General features: G+C 43.7%; 1 protein-coding gene across 2 annotated transcripts in view; it reads right to left on the bottom strand.

The window, feature by feature from the left end:
- Positions 1–18121, bottom strand: part of LOC311122576 (uncharacterized protein) — a 32946-nt gene extending 14825 nt beyond the window's left edge. For both annotated transcript variants that reach the window (XM_084196917.1, XM_084196918.1), the window contains exons 1-14: positions 18034–18121; positions 17664–17757; positions 17400–17501; positions 17202–17318; positions 15331–15604; positions 14979–15124; positions 14106–14264; positions 12053–12326; positions 11701–11846; positions 10661–10819; positions 8608–8881; positions 8234–8379; positions 7412–7528; positions 158–431 (exon numbers count right to left, since the gene is read on the bottom strand). In XM_084196917.1, the coding sequence (XP_084053043.1) occupies positions 158–431; positions 7412–7528; positions 8234–8379; positions 8608–8881; positions 10661–10819; positions 11701–11846; positions 12053–12326; positions 14106–14264; positions 14979–15124; positions 15331–15604; positions 17202–17318; positions 17400–17501; positions 17664–17757; positions 18034–18036 (2285 nt within the window). In that variant the 5' untranslated portion in view covers positions 18037–18121. The remainder of the gene's footprint in view (positions 1–157; positions 432–7411; positions 7529–8233; positions 8380–8607; positions 8882–10660; positions 10820–11700; positions 11847–12052; positions 12327–14105; positions 14265–14978; positions 15125–15330; positions 15605–17201; positions 17319–17399; positions 17502–17663; positions 17758–18033) is intronic.
- Between the last annotated feature and the right edge of the window lie 2124 nt (positions 18122–20245).

Below are 20245 nucleotides of genomic sequence, written 5' to 3'. Positions count from 1 at the left end.
GAGAGTGAATTAAGACGCTCTACAATGTACCATACAGATTCTGACTCTGTTAAATATATATAGCCACAGAATAGCTACAGAAGCATGGATGAAGACCAATGTATCGGAATACCTTCAAGACAGGACATAAAAATGTACAGACGTCTATATGTGTCACCTGGGGTTGTTGATGCCGTTGTCCTCCAGTGAGTTACCGATGCGGATCTCAGCACCATCAAGCCTCTCAGGACAGCAGTCTCCTCTGTTGGTGAGGGTGACCGCTGTTACTCTGTACACATCCAGCAGGTCCACTCTCCACCACGGGTTGCTGTCTTTCTGAGTGTGAGTGCAGGATCCATGGTGTGTGCTTTTTTTCCCATCAATGGCTTCGTAAGCTTCGTGATTCTCATACAGTGATGACTGAGCGGCCACGCCATTCAACGCCAAATTTACTACACGGACATAGAGAAGAATGTTTGAATACAGAAAGTACCCGTTTGATTGTTGTAAGCGTAGCCTGTGGTTGACAGGACTTTTTGAAGACTAGGGCCCTATTGACTGAGGGCCCTCTGAATACTTCACCAGCTGACACCAAGGAGGTAGAGGAGGCTACCTCAGGACAAACTGAGAACACAGAAACTAGAAAAAGTACATTTCCTAATTTAAATGTGTGTGCTTGCTAGCTTGTATTTATGGTTGTGAAATAAGTTATAGTAGTGATAGTGACTGCAGTAGTAATGGTAGTGACTGGTTATTATTGAAAAAGTAGGTTGATTCATTGAGTGATTGATTGATTTATATCCTGAACACGTGATCATTGATTTGGTGTCTGTAGCTTGAAGTGTTCAAGAGTTACTAATACTGTTGGGGGTGTTTTCATGTAAATGTTTGCAACTTTAAATAGTTATAATTTATAAAGATTTGGAAATGTTTTAAGTTGTTTTTATATTTGTAGCTGGAATGGTTAAAGTGCAGTAGCATTTAAAATGTGTATCGTTGGCATTGAGTCCTTAAAATGTTATGCTAATTTTTGTGGCTTGCGACAGCAATAGTTTCACTTTAAATATGTCTGACTCATTATTCTTTAGAACGCTACTCCTCTGACACTGTTTAAGGGAATGAAGCCCTTTTTCTACTTCCCCAGAGTCAGATGAACTCATGGAAACCAGTTTTATGTCTCTGCGTCCAGAAGGAAGTTGGAGGTAGTTTCGCGAGCCAATGCTAACTAGCGTTAGTCAAATGACTGTAAGTCTACAGGTACTGTAGCAAATGCTAGCGTACCTGTACCGTGAGATACTGCTGTTTTAGTAACAACATTAACTGCTTTCTCTTAACTTTTACAAACATTTGAAATGTTGACCACTTTCCCAACAACTTGGACAAAAACTTAGAGCATATGAAATCTGAAATCAGAACAGAAATATATTTGACCAATCAAGTTATAGCACTGCGGGAGCACATAAGACTGATTATGTCACACAACTAACCCCTACCCACTAAACTAACCCACTATAACAAAACCTACACTCACTAACCAAACTACAATAGCGACCCATGGCCTACCTATCTAAAACATTCAATATTACTTTTGCAATGTACTGCTACTAGTTCTTCTGGGCTACTTACTACTACTACCTAGTCTCCCGCAAAAGGCTACTATCAACTATTTATCGAGCAGTCACTCCCTCCACTACACCGGCCTCAATTCTTCCACTAACAAACGTTTAAACTACTTCCACTAAGCAACATCATATTTCTCTCCCCAAATAATAGCCAAAAATATTTATAATTCTTTATAAGTAAAAGTGTATTATTCGGAATGTAGTTATTAGCGATGAAAGATGTAATCTAACTGCCCCACACTCCAAAGTAATTGTCACGGTTTCGGCCGAGGCTGCTCCTCTTCCTTGTTCGGGCAGGCTTCGGCGGTCGTCGTCTCCGGAGTACTAGCTGCCACCGTTCTATGTTTCTTGTTCGTTTGGTTTTGTCTCTTTGTAACACCTGTCCCTTGTTTGTGTTTGATGATGTTCCCTATTTAGTTTCGTTTGTTTGGGTCAGGTGTTATGCGTGATTGTTTATTGTCAGACTGCCTCTGTATGGTTACATTTCTCTCGTTGTTGCTTGTCCCGAGAGTTCGCACTGCGTGCGCTTTTCTTGTGTATTTTCGCACTGTGTTTGTGCGTAATTGTTTTGCGCCACCCGGTTGGGTTGGCGACTATTTTGTTCACGTGTTTGAACGTTACTAAAAAGACGGTTGAAGTCATCCTGGTTCCTGCGCTTGATTCCTTCCACTCATCTACACACACCATTCTGACAGAATCACGCATCCATCCATGGAATCAGCAGGAGCGACCGCGCCAACAGCCGGGATGGAGGACCGTCTTCGTGGACAGGAGGATCGTATTAACCAGGTCTGTCATGCCCTGGAGGGGGTGATGAACACTCTTCACCGATGGGAGACCAGCGGGGTACCCACGCCCCCACGAACCGAACCATCCCCATCGGTCAGTCCTCCTGCCTCATCTCCGGAACCCAGTGGGATTCGGCTCTCGCTCCCGAGGGCGTACGACGGCTCCACTGCCGGGTGTCAAGGGTTCCTGCTGCAAGTGGAGCTCTACCTCGCCACCGTACACCCGGCGCCCTCGGGACACGAGAGCGTCTCAGCCCTCATCTCCTGTCTCACCGGCAAGGCGTTGGAGTGGGCCAACGCTGAATGGAGGAGAATGGACGCCGCTACCACTAACTATGCGGAGTTCTCCCGCCGCTTCCGTGCTGTGTTTGACCATCCACCAGAGGGGAAGGCGGCGGGGGAGCGTCTGTTCTACCTCCGACAGGGGATGAGGAGCGCCCAGGACTTTGCATTGGAGTTCCGGACCCTAGCGGCCGATGCAGGGTGGAATGAGCGGGCCCATATCGACCACTTCCGCTGCAGCCTCCGGGAGGACGTCCAGCGAGAGTTGGCGTGCAGGGACACCTCGTTGACCTTTGACCAGCTTGTCGACATGGCCATTCGGCTGGATACCCTGCTCGCCACCCGTGGACGCCCCGGGGGGGGTTCGCCCATTCCACTCTCCAGCACCTCCGAGCCGAGCCCTATGGAGCTCGGGGGTGCTGGCGCTAGGGAACGGAGGAGTAGGAACCCGAGGGGGCCCGGTCCCTGCACTAACTGTGGCCGTGGAGGGCACACCGCGGCTAGGTGTTGGGGAGGGTCCCCCGGTGAGGGAGAAGGCAGGTCACGCATTGGGGGGTCCCCCCAGGTGAGTAGGCGCCCTACTTACCCAGAGCTTTCTGTCGTGCACCTAACCTTGCCTGTTTGTTTTCCACAGGTTGCACCTCGTTCCCAGCATAAGGCGCTGGTAGATTCAGGCGCAGCTGGGAATTTTGTAGATCGCCAGTTCTGTATAGAGTTAGGGATTCCCCTCCTTCCAGTTGATAAGCCTTTTCCCGTTCATGCCCTAGATAGCCGTCCGTTAGGGTCTGGGTTGATTAGGGAGGTCACAGCACCCCTTCAGATGATGGCGCAGGAGGGTCATGAGGAGATAATTCAGCTCTATCTGATTGACTCTCCTGCGTATCCGGTAGTGCTGGGTCTTCCCTGGTTGATGACCCATGACCCTACTATTATGTGGCGAGAGAAAGCTCTTAAAGGGTGGTCTGCCCAGTGTGAGGGGCGGTGTCTGGGTGTTTCCATAGGGGCGACCTCGGTGGAAAGTCCGAATCTAATGACAGCACTGCATATTCCCCCCGAGTATGAGGATTTGAAACTGGCGTTTAGTAAGACTAGGGCGGCGCAGCTGCCGCCTCATAGACGGGGGGATTGTGCGATAGATCTCCAGTCAGGAGCAGCTCTCCCGCGGAGCCATGTGTATCCCTTGTCTCAAGAGGAGAGAAAGGCAATGGAGACGTACATCGCTGAGTCTCTTAGACAGGGATACATACGGGCCTCCACTTCACCCGCTTCCTCGAGTTTCTTTTTTGTGAAGAAAAAGGATGGAGGTCTGCGCCCGTGTATTGATTACCGCGGTCTCAATCAGATCACAGTGAAGTACAGCTATCCACTTCCTCTGATTGCGACTATGACGGAGTCACTGCACGGTGCGCAGTTCTTTACAAAATTGGATCTCAGGAGCGCATATAACTTGGTGCGCATTAGAGAGGGCGATGAATGGAAGACAGCGTTTAGCATGACTTCCGGACACTACGAGTATCTAGTCATGCCATATGGGTTAATGAATGCTCCCTCAGTCTTCCAATCCTTCGTCGATGAGATTTTCCGGGACATGCAGGGACAGGGAGTAGTTGTGTACATCGACGACATTCTGGTGTACAGTCCTACCCGTGCAGAGCATGTAGCCCTGGTGCGCCGAGTATTGAGGAGGCTGTTGGAGCATGACCTATATGTCAAGGCAGAGAAATGTCTGTTTTTTCAGAAGTCGGTCTCCTTTCTGGGTTACCAGTTGTCTGCGTCAGGGGTGAAGATGGAGGTAGACCGGGTGTCAGCTGTGCGTAATTGGCAGACCCCAACCACTGTGAAGGAGGTGCAACGGTTCTTGGGTTTTGCGAATTATTACCGGAGGTTTATCCGGGGTTTTGGACAGGTGGCAGCTCCCATAACGTCTCTGTTAAAGGGGGGTCCGGTGCGCTTGCGGTGGTCAGCTGAGGCGGACAGGGCATTTGGGAGACTGAAGGACCTGTTTACCTCGGCGCCGGTGTTGGCGCATCCGGATCCCTCTTTACCGTTCCAGGTAGAGGTGGACGCGTCAGAGGCCGGGATAGGGGCCGTTCTTTCCCAGCGTTCTGGCACTCCACCTAAACTCCGTCCCTGTGCGTTTTATTCAAAGAAGCTCAGTCCGGCGGAGCGGAATTATGACGTAGGAGACAGGGAGCTGTTAGCCGTGGTACAGGCCCTAAAGGTGTGGCGGCATTGGCTCGAGGGGGCTCAACACCCTTTCCTCATTCTAACTGACCATCGTAACCTGGAGTACATCCGGGCAGCTAGGAGACTGAATCCTCGCCAGGCCCGCTGGACTATGTTTCTAGCCCGGTTTGTGTTTAAGATCACATACATCCCTGGGTCCCAGAACGGGAAGGCAGATGCTCTGTCTCGGCGGTATGACGCGGAGGAGAGGTCCGTTGAGCCCACGCCCATACTACCAGAGTCTTGTCTGGTTGCACCGGTGGTGTGGGAGGTTGATGGCGAGATCGAGCGGGCGTTACGCACCGACCCGAGTCCTCCACAGTGTCCAGTGGGTCGGACGTACGTTCCGCTCGAGGTACGCGATCGCCTCATTTGTTGGGCTCATACGTCCCCCTCCTCTGGCCATCCGGGTATCGGCCGGACAGTGCACTGCCTTAGCACGAAGTACTGGTGGCCAACGTTAGCTAGGGATGTGAGGATTTATGTCTCCTCCTGTTCGGTGTGTGCCCAGTGTAAGGCGCCCAGACATTTGCCCAGGGGTAAGTTACAACCCCTGCCTATTCCACAACGACCCTGGTCCCACCTCTCGGTGGATTTTGTTACCGACCTTCCCCCCTCACAGGGGAATACTACCATCCTGGTCGTTGTGGATCGGTTCTCGAAGGCCTGTCGTCTCCTTCCCATGCCGGGTCTACCCACTGCCCTACAGACCGCAGAGGCTCTGTTCACCCATGTCTTCCGGCATTACGGGGTACCCGAGGATATAGTGTCTGACCGAGGCCCCCAGTTCACCTCCAGAGTGTGGAGAGCATTTATGGAACGGTTGGGGGTTTCGGTAAGCCTTACCTCGGGTTACCACCCGGAGAGTAATGGGCAGGTTGAACGTGTGAACCAGGATGTGGGTAGGTTTCTGAGGTCATACTGTCAGGGCCGGCCGGAGGAGTGGGCGAGATATGTGCCCTGGGCCGAGATGGCACAGAACTCTCTTCGCCACTCCTCCACCCAACTAACCCCTGTTCAGTGTGTATTAGGGTACCAGCCGGTTCTGGCACCATGGCATGAGAGCCAGATCGAGGCCCCCGCTGTGGATGAGTGGGTGCGGCGCTCGGAGGAGACGTGGGACGCTGCACACGTCCATCTGCAGCGTGCCATACGTCGACAGAAGACGAGCGCCGACCTACACCGCAGTGAGGGGCCAGTGTACGCACCTGGAGATCGAGTCTGGCTCTCAACCAGAAACCTGCCCCTCCGCCTGCCCTGCCGGAAGCTGGGTCGGCGGTTTGTGGGGCCCTTTAAAGTCCTGAGGAGATTGAACGAGGTGAGTTACAGGTTAGAACTACCTATTGATTACAAGAATATTAACCCCTCGTTCCATGTGTCTCTCCTCAGGCCGGTGGTAGCTGGTCCACTCCAGGACTTTGAGATTGAGGAGACTCCTCCACCCCCGTTGGACATCGAGGGGGCTCCGGCGTACACCGTGAGGTCCATCCTTGATTCGAGACGCCGGATGGGGGGTCTTCAATATCTCGTGGAGTGGGAGGGGTACGGTCCGGAGGAGCGGTGCTGGGTGCCAAGGAGGGACATATTGGACCAGTCCCTGCTGACCGAGTTCCATCGGGGTCATCCTGCGCGCCCTGCTCCGCGTCGTCCGGGTCGTCCCCGAGCCCCGGGTCGGCGCACGGCTGGAGCCGCGCTTCAAGGGGGGGGTACTGTCACGGTTTCGGCCGAGGCTGCTCCTCTTCCTTGTTCGGGCAGGCTTCGGCGGTCGTCGTCTCCGGAGTACTAGCTGCCACCGTTCTATGTTTCTTGTTCGTTTGGTTTTGTCTCTTTGTAACACCTGTCCCTTGTTTGTGTTTGATGATGTTCCCTATTTAGTTTCGTTTGTTTGGGTCAGGTGTTATGCGTGATTGTTTATTGTCAGACTGCCTCTGTATGGTTACATTTCTCTCGTTGTTGCTTGTCCCGAGAGTTCGCACTGCGTGCGCTTTTCTTGTGTATTTTCGCACTGTGTTTGTGCGTAATTGTTTTGCGCCACCCGGTTGGGTTGGCGACTATTTTGTTCACGTGTTTGAACGTTACTAAAAAGACGGTTGAAGTCATCCTGGTTCCTGCGCTTGATTCCTTCCACTCATCTACACACACCATTCTGACAGTAATAAGGTTGATATAATAGTCTATCAAAGTAATAAGACCAGATATTTTAATATATTTAACTTTGACTATATTTCACTGCTTCACTTAAGTAAAATGTTTTGAACTTCAACTACCACAAACATACTTTTAAAGAGCGGAAGCAAGTCACACAATTTTTTAGCATGGAAAATTACTTTCTAGTTACAGAGTCAGTAGAAATACAACATGTAAGGGAACAAAAATGGAAATTCTATTGAAAGATTCAAATTAACTAATGAACAAAAAAGTTATGACATTTACTTAAAATAATATAGAATTGTCACATGCATATTATGTGATACAGACAGTCCTTTCCAATAGTACAGTGAATTGAAATGTTACCTTTGATTTTGTTGTTCAGCCTTTCTATCTCCCTCTGTAGCTGGTCTCTCTCTTTAGTCAGGTTGTTGTAGCTGGTCTGTAGGTGGTCTCTCTCTGCACAGGAATGCTGACCAGTGACTAATGGAACAGTAAAAAAGTTAATCAAAGATTACATTTTAGTCATTTAGCAGACGCTCTTATCCAGAGCGACTTACAGTTAGTGAGTGCATACATTATTTTAATTTTTTTCATACTGGCCCCCCCGTGGGAATCGAACCCACAACCCCCCCCCCAACTCCCTTCTCCCCTCTGGACAGCTTCAATTCCTCGGAGCATGGACTCTACAAGGTCCCACAGGGATGCTGGCCCATGTTGACTCCAATGTTTCCCACTGTTGTGTCAAGTTGGCTGGATGTCCTTTGGATGGTGGACCATTCTTGATACACACGGGAAACTATTGAGCGTGATAAACCCAGCAGCGTTGCAGTTCTTGAAACAAATCGGTGTGCCTGGCACCTAATACCATACCCCTTTCAAAGGCACTTACATATTTTGTCTTGCCCATTCACCCTCTGAATGTCACACATACACAATCCATGTCTCAATTGTCTGAAGGCTTAACAATCCTTCTGTAACCTGTCTCTTCCCTTTCAACTACACTGATTGAAGTGGATTTAACACGTGACATCAGATAAGGGATCATGGCTTTCACCTGGATTCACCTGGTCAGTCTGTCATGGAAAGAGCAGGTGTTCTTAATGTTCTGTACACTCAGTGTATAAAAGTAATGTAAACCTGACTTGATGATGAATGCGAACAGTGAAGACAGTTACAGATGATTACCTGCAGGAGTACCATATACTTCCAACTCACACAGAGTGAGCCATTCCGACCTGCCGGGGATGACCACAACGACGTATCGACCCTCCATCTCATTACACTGGAAGGTATGGGCCTCTCCTGCTGGGATGTGGGAGATGACGACACATCTGAGAGAGAGAGTCAGAAAGATGGAGAGAGAGATATGGAGAGAAAGAGGGAGAGAGAAAGAGATGATGTAATGAGAGTGAATTAAGACGCTCTACAATGTACCATACAGATTCTGACTCTGTTAAATATACAGCCACAGAATAGCTACAGAAGCATGGATGAAGACCAATGTATCGGAATACCTTCAAGACAGGACATAAAAATGTACAGACGTCTATATGTGTCACCTGGGGTTGTTGATGCCGTTGTCCTCCAGTGAGTTACCGATGCGGATCTCAGCACCATCAAGCCTCTCAGGACAGCAGTCTCCTCTGTTGGTGAGGGTGACCGCTGTTACTCTGTACACATCCAGCAGGTCCACTCTCCACCACGGGTTGCTGTCTTTCTGAGTGTGAGTGCAGGATCCATGGTGTGTGCTTTTTTTCCCATCAATGGCTTCGTAAGCTTCGTGATTCTCATACAGTGATGACTGAGCGGCCACGCCATTCAACGCCAAATTTACTACACAGACATAGAGAAGAATGTTTGAATACAGAAAGTACCCGTTTGATTGTTGTAAGCGTAGCCTGTGGTTGACAGGACTTTTTGAAGACTAGGGCCCTATTGACTGAGGGCCCTCTGAATACTTCACCAGCTGACACCAAGGAGGTAGAGGAGGCTACCTCAGGACAAACTGAGAACACAGAAACTAGAAAAAGTACATTTCCTAATTTAAATGTGTGTGCTTGCTAGCTTGTATTTATGGTTGTGAAATAAGTTATAGTAGTGATAGTGACTGCAGTAGTAATGGTAGTGACTGGTTATTATTGAAAAAGTAGGTTGATTCATTGAGTGATTGATTGATTTATATCCTGAACACGTGATCATTGATTTGGTGTCTGTAGCTTGAAGTGTTCAAGAGTTACTAATACTGTTGGGGGTGTTTTCATGTAAATGTTTGCAACTTTAAATAGTTATAATTTATAAAGATTTGGAAATGTTTTAATTTGTTTTTATATTTGTAGCTGGAATGGTTAAAGTGCAGTAGCATTTAAAATGTGTATCGTTGGCATTGAGTCCTTAAAATGTTATGCTAATTTTTGTGGCTTGCGACAGCAATAGTTTCACTTTAAATATGTCTGACTCATTATTCTTTAGAACGCTACTCCTCTGACACTGTTTAAGGGAATGAAGCCCTTTTTCTACTTCCCCAGAGTCAGATGAACTCATGGAAACCAGTTTTATGTCTCTGCGTCCAGAAGGAAGTTGGAGGTAGTTTCGCGAGCCAATGCTAACTAGCGTTAGTCAAATGACTGTAAGTCTACAGGTACTGTAGCAAATGCTAGCGTACCTGTACCGTGAGATACTGCTGTTTTAGTAACAACATTAACTGCTTTCTCTTAACTTTTACAAACATTTGAAATGTTGACCACTTTCCCAACAACTTGGACAAAAACTTAGAGCATATGAAATCTGAAATCAGAACAGAAATATATTTGACCAATCAAGTTATAGCACTGCGGGAGCACATAAGACTGATTATGTCACACAACTAACCCCTACCCACTAAACTAACCCACTATAACAAAACCTACACTCACTAACCAAACTACAATAGCGACCCATGGCCTACCTATCTAAAACATTCAATATTACTTTTGCAATGTACTGCTACTAGTTCTTCTGGGCTACTTACTACTACTACCTAGTCTCCCGCAAAAGGCTACTATCAACTATTTATCGAGCAGTCACTCCCTCCACTACACCGGCCTCAATTCTTCCACTAACAAATGTTTAAACTACTTCCACTAAGCAACATCATATTTCTCTCCCCAAATAATAGCCAAAAATATTTATAATTCTTTATAAGTAAAAGTGTATTATTCGGAATGTAGTTATTAGCGATGAAAGATGTAATCTAACTGCCCCACACTCCAAAGTAATAAGGTTGATATAATAGTCTATCAAAGTAATAAGACCAGATATTTTAATATATTTAACTTTGACTATATTTCACTGCTTCACTTAAGTAAAATGTTTTAAACTTCAACTACCACAAACATACTTTTAAAGAGCGGAAGCAAGTCACACAATTTTTTAGCATGGAAAATTACTTTCTAGTTACAGAGTCAGTAGAAATACAACATGTAAGGGAACAAAAATGGAAATTCTATTGAAAGATTCAAATTAACTAATGAACAAAAAAGTTATGACATTTACTTAAAATAATATAGAATTGTCACATGCATATTATGTGATACAGACAGTCCTTTCCAATAGTACAGTGAATTGAAATGTTACCTTTGATTTTGTTGTTCAGCCTTTCTATCTCCCTCTGTAGCTGGTCTCTCTCTTTAGACAGGGTGTTGTAGCTGGTCTGTAGCTGGTCTCTCTCTTTAGTCAGGTTGTTGTAGCTGGTCTGTAGCTGGTCTCTCTCTGCACAGGAATGCTGACCAGTGACTAATGGAACAGTAAAAAAGTTAATCAAAGATTACATTTTAGTCATTTAGCAGACGCTCTTATCCAGAGCGACTTACAGTTAGTGAGTGCATACATTATTTTTATTTTTTTTCATACTGGCCCCCCCGTGGGAATCGAACCCACAACCCTGGCGTTGCAAACGCCATGCTCTACCAACTGAGCTACACGGGACTACGATGATTTAGAATGCTTCAGTAAAAACAACACAGTAAAACAGAAGTTATACCTCCAGACCATCTATGTTCTAATATACAGTGAGTGAACAAAACATCAGGACATTAATACTGAGTTGCACCCCCCCACCCCCCAACTCCCTTCTCCCCTCAGGACAGCTTCAATTCCTCGGAGCATGGACTCTACAAGGTCCCACAGGGATGCTGGCCCATGTTGACTACAATGTTTCCCACTGTTGTGTCAAGTTGGCTGGATGTCCTTTGGATGGTGGACCATTCTTGATACACACGGGAAACTATTGAGCGTGATAAACCCAGCAGCGTCGCAGTTCTTGAAACAAATCGGTGTGCCTGGCACCTAATACCATACCCCTTTCAAAGGCACTTACATATTTTGTCTTGCCCATTCACACTCTGAATGTCACACATACACAATCCATGTCTCAATTGTCTGAAGGCTTAACAATCCTTCTGTAACCTGTCTCTTCCCTTTCAACTACACTGATTGAAGTGGATTTAACACGTGACATCAAATAAGGGATCATGGCTTTCACCTGGATTCACCTGGTCAGTCTATGTCATGGAAAGAGCAGGTGTTCTTAATGTTCTGTACACTCAGTGTATAAAAGTAATGTAAACCTGACTTGATGATGAATGCGAACAGTGAAGACAGTTACAGATGATTACCTGCAGGAGTACCATATACTTCCAACTCACACAGAGTGAGCCATTCCGACCTGCCGGGGATGACCACAACGACGTATCGACCCTCCATCTCATTACACTGGAAGGTATGGGCCTCTCCTGCTGGGATGTGGGAGATGACGACACATCTGAGAGAGAGAGAGTCAGAAAGATGGAGAGAGAAAGAGATGATGTAATGAGAGTGAATTAAGACGCTCTACAATGTACCATACAGATTCTGACTCTGTTAAATATATATAGCCACAGAATAGCTACAGAAGCATGGATGAAGACCAATGTATCGGAATACCTTCAAGACAGGACATAAAAATGTACAGACGTCTATATGTGTCACCTGGGGTTGTTGATGCCGTTGTCCTCCAGTGAGTTACCGATGCGGATCTCAGCACCATCAAGCCTCTCAGGACAGCAGTCTCCTCTGTTGGTGAGGGTGACCGCTGTTACTCTGTACACATCCAGCAGGTCCACTCTCCACCACGGGTTGCTGTCTTTCTGAGTGTGAGTGCAGGATCCATGGTGTGTGCTTTTTTTCCCATCAATGGCTTCGTAAGCTTCGTGATTCTCATACAGTGATGACTGAGCGGCCACGCCATTCAACGCCAAATTTACTACACGGACATAGAGAAGAATGTTTGAATACAGAAAGTACCCGTTTGATTGTTGTAAGCGTAGCCTGTGGTTGACAGGACTTCTTGAAGACTAGGGCCCTATTGACTGAGGGTCCTCTGAATACTTCACCAGCTGACACCAAGGAGGTAGAGGAGGCTACCTCAGGACAAACTGAGAACACAGAAACTAGAAAAAGTACATTTCCTAATTTAAATGTGTGTGCTTGCTAGCTTGTATTTATGGTTGTGAAATAAGTTATAGTAGTGATAGTGACTGCAGTAGTAATGGTAGTGAATGGTTATAATTGAAAAAGTATGTTGATTAATTGAGTGATTGATTGATTTATATCCTGAACACGTGGTAATTGATTTGGTGTCTGTAGCTTGAAGGGTTCAATAGTTACTAATACTGTTGGGGGTGTTTTCATGTAAATGTTTGCAACTTTAAATAGTTATAATTTATAAAGATTTGGAAATGTTTTAAGTTGTTTTTATATTTGTAGCTGGAATGGTTAAAGTGCAGTAGCATTTAAAATGTGTATCGTTGGCATTGAGTCCTTAAAATGTTATGCTAATTATTGTGGCTTGCGACAGCAATAGTTTCACTTTAAATATGTCTGACTCATTATTCTTTAGAAAGCTACTCCTCTGACACTGTTTAAGGGAATGAAGCCCTTTTTCTACTTCCCCAGAGTCAGATGAACTCATGGAAACTAGTTTTATGTCTCTGCGTCCAGAAGGAAGTTGGAGGTAGTTTCGCGAGCCAATGCTAACTAGCGTTAGTCAAATGACTGTAAGTCTACAGGTACTGTAGCAAATGCTAGCGTACCTGTACCTTGAGATACTGCTGTTTTAGTAACCACATCAACTGCTTTCTCTTAACTTTTACAAACATTTGAAATGTTGACCACTTTCCCAACAACTTGGACAAAAACTTAGAGCATATGAAATCTGAAATCAGAACAGAAATATATTCTACCAATCAAGTTATAGCACTGCGGGAGCACATAAGACTGATTATGTCACACAACTAACCCCTACCCACTAAACTAACCCACTATAACAAAACCTACACTCACTAACCAAACTACAATAGCGACCCATGGCCTACCTGTCTAAAACATTCACTATTGCTTTTGCAATGTACTGCTACTAGTTCTTCTGGGCTACTTACTACTACTACCTAGTCTCCCGCAAAAGGCTACTATCAACTATTTATCAAGCAGTCACTCCCTCCACTACACCGGCCTCAATTCTTCCACTAACAAACGTTTAAACTACTTCCACTAAGCAACATCATATTTCTCTCCCCAAATAATAGCCAAAAATATTTATAATTCTTTATAAGTAAAAGTGTATTATTCGGAATGTAGTTATTAGCGATGAAAGATGTAATCTAACTGCCCCACACTCCAAAGTAATAAGGTTGATATAATAGTCTATCAAAGTAATAAGACCAGATATTTTAATATATTTAACTTTGACTATATTTCACTGCTTCACTTAAGTAAAATGTTTTAAACTTCAACTACCACAAACATACTTTTAAAGAGCGGAAGCAAGTCACACAATTTTTTAGCATGGAAAATTACTTTCTAGTTACAGAGTCAGTAGAAATACAACATGTAAGGGAACAAAAATTGAAATTCTATTGAAAGATTCAAATTAACTAATGAACAAAAAAGTTATGACATTTACTTAAAATAATATAGAATTGTCACATGCATATTATGTGATACAGACAGTCCTTTCCAATAGTACAGTGAATTGAAATGTTACCTTTGATTTTGTTGTTCAGCCTTTCTGTCTCCCTCTGTAGCTGGTCTCTCTCTTTAGACAGGTTGTTGTAGCTGGTCTGTAGCTGGTCTCTCTCTTTAGTCAGGTTGTTGTAGCTGGTCTGTAGCTGGTCTCTCTCTGCACAGGAATGCTGACCAGTGACTAATGGAACAGTAAAACAGTTAATCAAAGATTACATTTTAGTCATTTAGCAGACGCTCTTATCCAGAGCGACTTACAGTTAGTGAGTGCATACATTATTTTTTATTTTTTCATACTGGCCCCCCCGTGGGAATCGAACCCACAACCCCCCCCCCCCCCCCCAACTCCCTTCTCCCCTCTGGACAGCTTCAATTCCTCGGAGCATGGACTCTACAAGGTCCCACAGGGATGCTGGCCCATGTTGACTACAATGTTTCCCACTGTTGTGTCAAGTTGGCTGGATGTCCTTTGGATGGTGGACCATTCTTGATACACACGGGAAACTATTGAGCGTGATAAACCCAGCAGCGTTGCAGTTCTTGAAACAAATCGGTGTGCCTGGCACCTAATACCATACCCCTTTCAAAGGCACTTACATATTTTGTCTTGCCCATTCACCCTCTGAATGTCACACATACACAATCCATGTCTCAATTGTCTGAAGGCTTAACAATCCTTCTGTAACCTGTCTCTTCCCTTTCAACTACACTGATTGAAGTGGATTTAACACGTGACATCAAATAAGGGATCATGGCTTTCACCTGGATTCACCTGGTCAGTCTATGTCATGGAAAGAGCAGGTGTTCTTAATGTTCTGTACACTCAGTGTATAAAAGTAATGTAAACCTGACTTGATGATGAATGCGAACAGTGAAGACAGTTACAGATGATTACCTGCAGGAGTACCATATACTTCCAACTCACACAGAGTGAGCCATTCCGACCTGCCGGGGATGACCACAACGACGTATCGACCCTCCATCTCATTACACTGGAAGGTATGGGCCTCTCCTGCTGGGATGTGGGAGATGACGACACATCTGAGAGAGAGAGAGTCAGAAAGATGGAGAGAGAAAGAGATGATGTAATGAGAGTGAATTAAGACGCTCTACAATGTACCATACAGATTCTGACTCTGTTAAATATATATAGCCACAGAATAGCTACAGAAGCATGGATGAAGACCAATGTATCGGAATACCTTCAAGACAGGACATAAAAATGTACAGACGTCTATATGTGTCACCTGGGGTTGTTGATGCCGTTGTCCTCCAGTGAGTTACCGATGCGGATCTCAGCACCATCAAGCCTCTCAGGACAGCAGTCTCCTCTGTTGGTGAGGGTGACCGCTGTTACTCTGTACACATCCAGCAGGTCCACTCTCCACCACGGGTTGCTGTCTTTCTGAGTGTGAGTGCAGGATCCATAGTGTGTGCTTTTTTTCCCATCAATGGCATCGTAAGCTTCGCGATTCCCATACAGTGATGACTGAGCGGCCACGCCATTCAACGCCAAATTTACTACACGGACATAGAGAAGAATGTTTGAATACAGAAAGTACCTGTTTGATTGTTGTAAGCGTAGCCTGTGGTTGACAGGACTTTTTGAAGACTAGGGCCCTATTGACTGAGGGCCCTCTGAATACTTCACCAGCTGACACCAAGGAGGTAGAGGAGGCTACCTCAGGACAAACTGAGAACACAGAAACTTGAAAAAGTACATTTCCTAATTTAAATGTGTTTGCTTGCTAGCTTGTATTTATGGTTGTGAAATAAGTTATAGTAGTGATAGTGACTGCAGTAGTAATGGTAGTGACTGGTTATTATTGAAAAAGTAGGTTGATTCATTGAGTGATTGATTGATTTATATCCTGAACACGTGATCATTGATTTGGTGTCTGTAGCTTGAAGGGTTCAAGAGTTACTACTACCGTTGGGGGTGATTTTATGCTAATTTATGCTACTTTTAATAGTTATAATTTATAACGATTTGGAAATGGTGAATCGTTGGCATTGAGTCCTTAAGATGTTACCCTAAATATTGTGGCTTGCGACAGCAATAGTTTCACTTTAAATATGTCTGACTCATTATTCTTTAGAAAGCTACTCCTCTGACACTGTTTAAGGGAATGAAGCCCTTTTTCTACTTCCCCAGAGTCAGATGAACTCATGGAAACCAGTTTTATGTCTCTGCGTCCAGAAGGAAGTTGGAGGTAGTTTCGCGAGCCAATGCTAACTAGCGTTAGTCAAATGACTGTAAGTCTACAGGTACTGTAGCAAATGGTAGCGTACCTGTATCTTGAGATACTGCTGTTTTAGTAACCACATCAACTGCTTTCTCTTAACTTTTACAAACATTTGAAATGTTGACCACTTTCCCAACAACTTGGACAAAAACTTAGAGCATATGAAATCTGAAATCAGAACAGAAATATAGTCTACCAATCAAGTTATAGCACTGCGGGAGCACATAAGACTGATTATGTCACACAACTAACCCCTACCCACTAAACTAACCCACTATAACAAAACCTACACTCACTAACCAAACTACAATAGCGACCCATGGCCTACCTATCTAAAACATTCACTGTTACTTTTGCAATGTACTGCTACTAGTTCTTCTGGGCTACTTACTACTACTACCTAGTCTCCCGCAAAAGGCTACTATCAACTATTTAACGAGCAGTCACTCCCTCCACTACACCGGCCTCAATTCTTCCACTAACAAACGTTTAAACTACTTCCACTAAGCAACATCATATTTCTCTCCCCAAATAATAGCCAAAAATATTTATAATTCTTTATAAGTAAAAGTGTATTATTTGGAATGTAGTTATTTGTGATGAAAGATGTAATCTAACTGCCCCACACTCCAAAGTAATAAGGTTGATATAATAGTCTATCAAAGTAATAAGACCAGATATTTTAATATATTTAACTTTGACTATATTTCACTGCTTCACTTAAGTAAAATGTTTTAAACTTCAACTACCACAAACATACTTTTAAAGAGCGGAAGGAAGTCACACAATTGTTCTTCATTGAAAATTACTTTCTAGTGAAGTTACATCAAAAACAAAGCATGAATTCTATTGAAGTGTGGGTTAAATTGTACCTTTGATCTTGTTGTTCAGCATTTCTGTCTCCCTCTGTAGCTGGTCTCTCTCTTTAGTCAGGTTGTTGTAGCTGGTCTGTAACTGGTCTCTTTCGTCACAGTAATGCTGACCAGTGACTAAGGGAACAGTTAAAATATTAATCAATGATTATGTCACTGATTATTAAGAATGCTTCAGTAAAAACACACTAAACTTACAGTGTACACACAGGCCTATGATCCCAGCCAGTAGGAGAATACACAACAATCCAAGACACAATGCAGCAACTCCGAATGTTCTCTTCCACCACTGAAAATATACTGAATCACAAGATATTTTCATACAATCTTTGCACCAACATTTATTGTTTAATTTAATTTTATATCACAGAAATGCATTATTAGCTTTCAACACAACCCCACCCCCATGAGACTCAAACACTGACACTGTGTGTGTGTGTGTGTGTTTGTGTGCGTTGATACCTGAATATTGAAAGCCATCTCTTGTTCTGGACTTGACGTACATGTCGTCATCAATATCCAAGATATTCATTGTGCTGGAGGCATTTTCCTCTCTCTGTGTATAGATTTCCTCAGTTATCTTTACATATATGCTCAAGTACTGTGTATGTACCTTGCACTGCTTTAGGTCTACATTCAGAAAATATGATGGTTGTACATGTTCACTATGTACTAAAGCTTGTCATTTAAAAACACTTGAGACAAAAAAATTGTCAAATACTGTATAATAGTATGCCAAATAAGCACACATAAACAGTACATTTCTCAGATCCCCAGTGTCACATTAGAATATGAATACAAAATAACAAAGGTAATGAAAAAACATTCTTACCATGGTCCGTCACAGTTAAATGGATTAATCCAAATATGTTGCACTGGTGTGCATGTAAGTAAAATGGAGCGGTGGTTTGAGCTGGTGACAATGACTCAATGGCTTATTTGCCATGTTACAATATTTGACTAGGCTAAAGTCTGATTACAACACGTGACTCAACACGTCAAAAATCCCTCCCCCAAAAAAAAAATATATATATATATATATTTTTTTTTTTTACAGTTTATTAATAAAGTTCAAAAAATGGGAACATTATGCTGCTTTGAAAGTTGATAAACTTGTAAACCCACGTAGGAGAAAAGGTATTTCTAAGATTCTGCTGGGATTATCCACACTTGCTCTATAGTACATTACTCATGTATTTAGAATAGAAAGACTTTCACCAAACTGCGAAACACTAACAGTATTAAATTGTCTAATTTTTTAGGACATGCAGCACATTGTTTATATTGTTGCTATAGAACATTTCCATCCCCCCCCCCCCCCCTAGGTCTCATGTCATGTTCTCATTAGAAACCCAGTCAGTTGAGCAATTAGGCTTTATTTTGCCTCAGTCCTTCTCTCTCACGTTGAATGCCTTGTCACTGTTGCAGCATTTAGATTAGGAGACAGTGAGTCTCTCATATAACAGTGACAGGCATGGGTCCCTTTTACCATTTGAATTGTAAAGATAACTATACTATTAGGGACGTCAAACGTTCAGGCAGACTATGGAAGCTCTACTCTGGAGTTACCAGTTAAATGATGCCTGAGAGCGTTTTATAAACTCTCTAAATGTTTGAATGTTTGAATGTTTAAATGTGAGTGGGAACATAAACTATCATCCAAAATGGAATTATTTTTGCCTTATTAAATTATTTTAAAATCCGCCAATTTCCCTAATGTGGACACACAAGCTCCCATTTTCACCTCAATCAATTGAGTGAAGTTACAGTACTCATCATTATTCCTCAGATTGGTGATGTTAATATAAAAGTTTATACTCAAGATGACACTAAATCGATTGCTTTAAACAGATTAATGTCTTTGATTTTGTTAATTTGCGTCAATTCAAATCTGGTATTGGAACAAAAAGAGGTCAATACACGTCTTCTAAAATAGACTAGGATTTTAATTAATGCAAAACACTTCAATGGTAATATGGATATGATGTTCGTATATACGGGTCCACTGAAATACCACGCAGGGCATACAGAGAACTGGTTCATTGTTATAAGTTCTTCTTTAAAATACTCTGACAGAGATAGTTCCTGCTCCCTGCTGGCCTATCAGAGTAGAGACTGAGCGTGGTTTAGACTTACTCAGCCTATCGTTGGCGCACAGGCTTGTAACAGCCCTTTGGCGCTTCACTGTTGCCAGGCATAAGTTGTTATCTGCAGCTTGTCCCGAGTCAGCACCCATAGACACAGTTTGTAGCAGAACACATGTCCTTGGGCGTTCTAACAAAGAGGCAGTGTTTGTGTCTGTGTGAGACACAAGTCTTATCTCCCCCTACTCCCTAACAGCTCCTCACATGAATCACAGCTTGTTATGTTAAACAGTCTATATCAGTACAGCACAAACCTATTATGTTTAATCATTAATGCTTTCTTATTAAGCTAACAGCACATCTAAAATATAAGAGAATAATTTCCCACAGTTTGCTACCGTTGATTTTATCATATACGCATATCGGTCGCAAGACTTAGAAAGCAGTTGTCATTTTCAAACTCTTATGGCAAGGGAAAATTGGGGCGCTCTCGTTATAAAAGCCACTGGCCACAAACAAATACATGGATTTAAATATTAAATATCGTCTGTGCATTGCAATGAGTGTACACATGCTACCTAGCTAGCTAATTAGCTAGATCAACACACAAGACAGACACATTGCTGTTCGAGTATCCAGAAGAAATTCCATCCCTTACCTTATGATGCATTAATTCAGTACACTCCCTCCTCTGTCAATGCAATGTTCTTTGTGCCATTTTTATCCAAATTTGCACTGACTGATCAACAATGTCAAGTTACTTTTCAGTGTGATCCCAAAAGTCTGAACCCAGTAAGCAAAATTACGTATTTTCCAGATGTTGAAGTTAGGTTCATTTTAGATTCTGAATGAATGGTGAAAATACGTATTTTCAGGTAGTTTAAAATACGTATTTTCCGGATGTTGAAAATACGCATTTTCCGGATATTGAAAGTACATCTTTTCGGACGTTGGAATCAG

Source organism: Coregonus lavaretus (assembly GCF_964263955.1).
Source record: "Coregonus lavaretus genome assembly, contig: HAP1_SCAFFOLD_570, whole genome shotgun sequence".
Classification (NCBI taxonomy): Eukaryota; Metazoa; Chordata; class Actinopteri; order Salmoniformes; family Salmonidae; genus Coregonus; species Coregonus lavaretus.
This window is presented reverse-complemented; position numbering and strand designations above follow the sequence as displayed.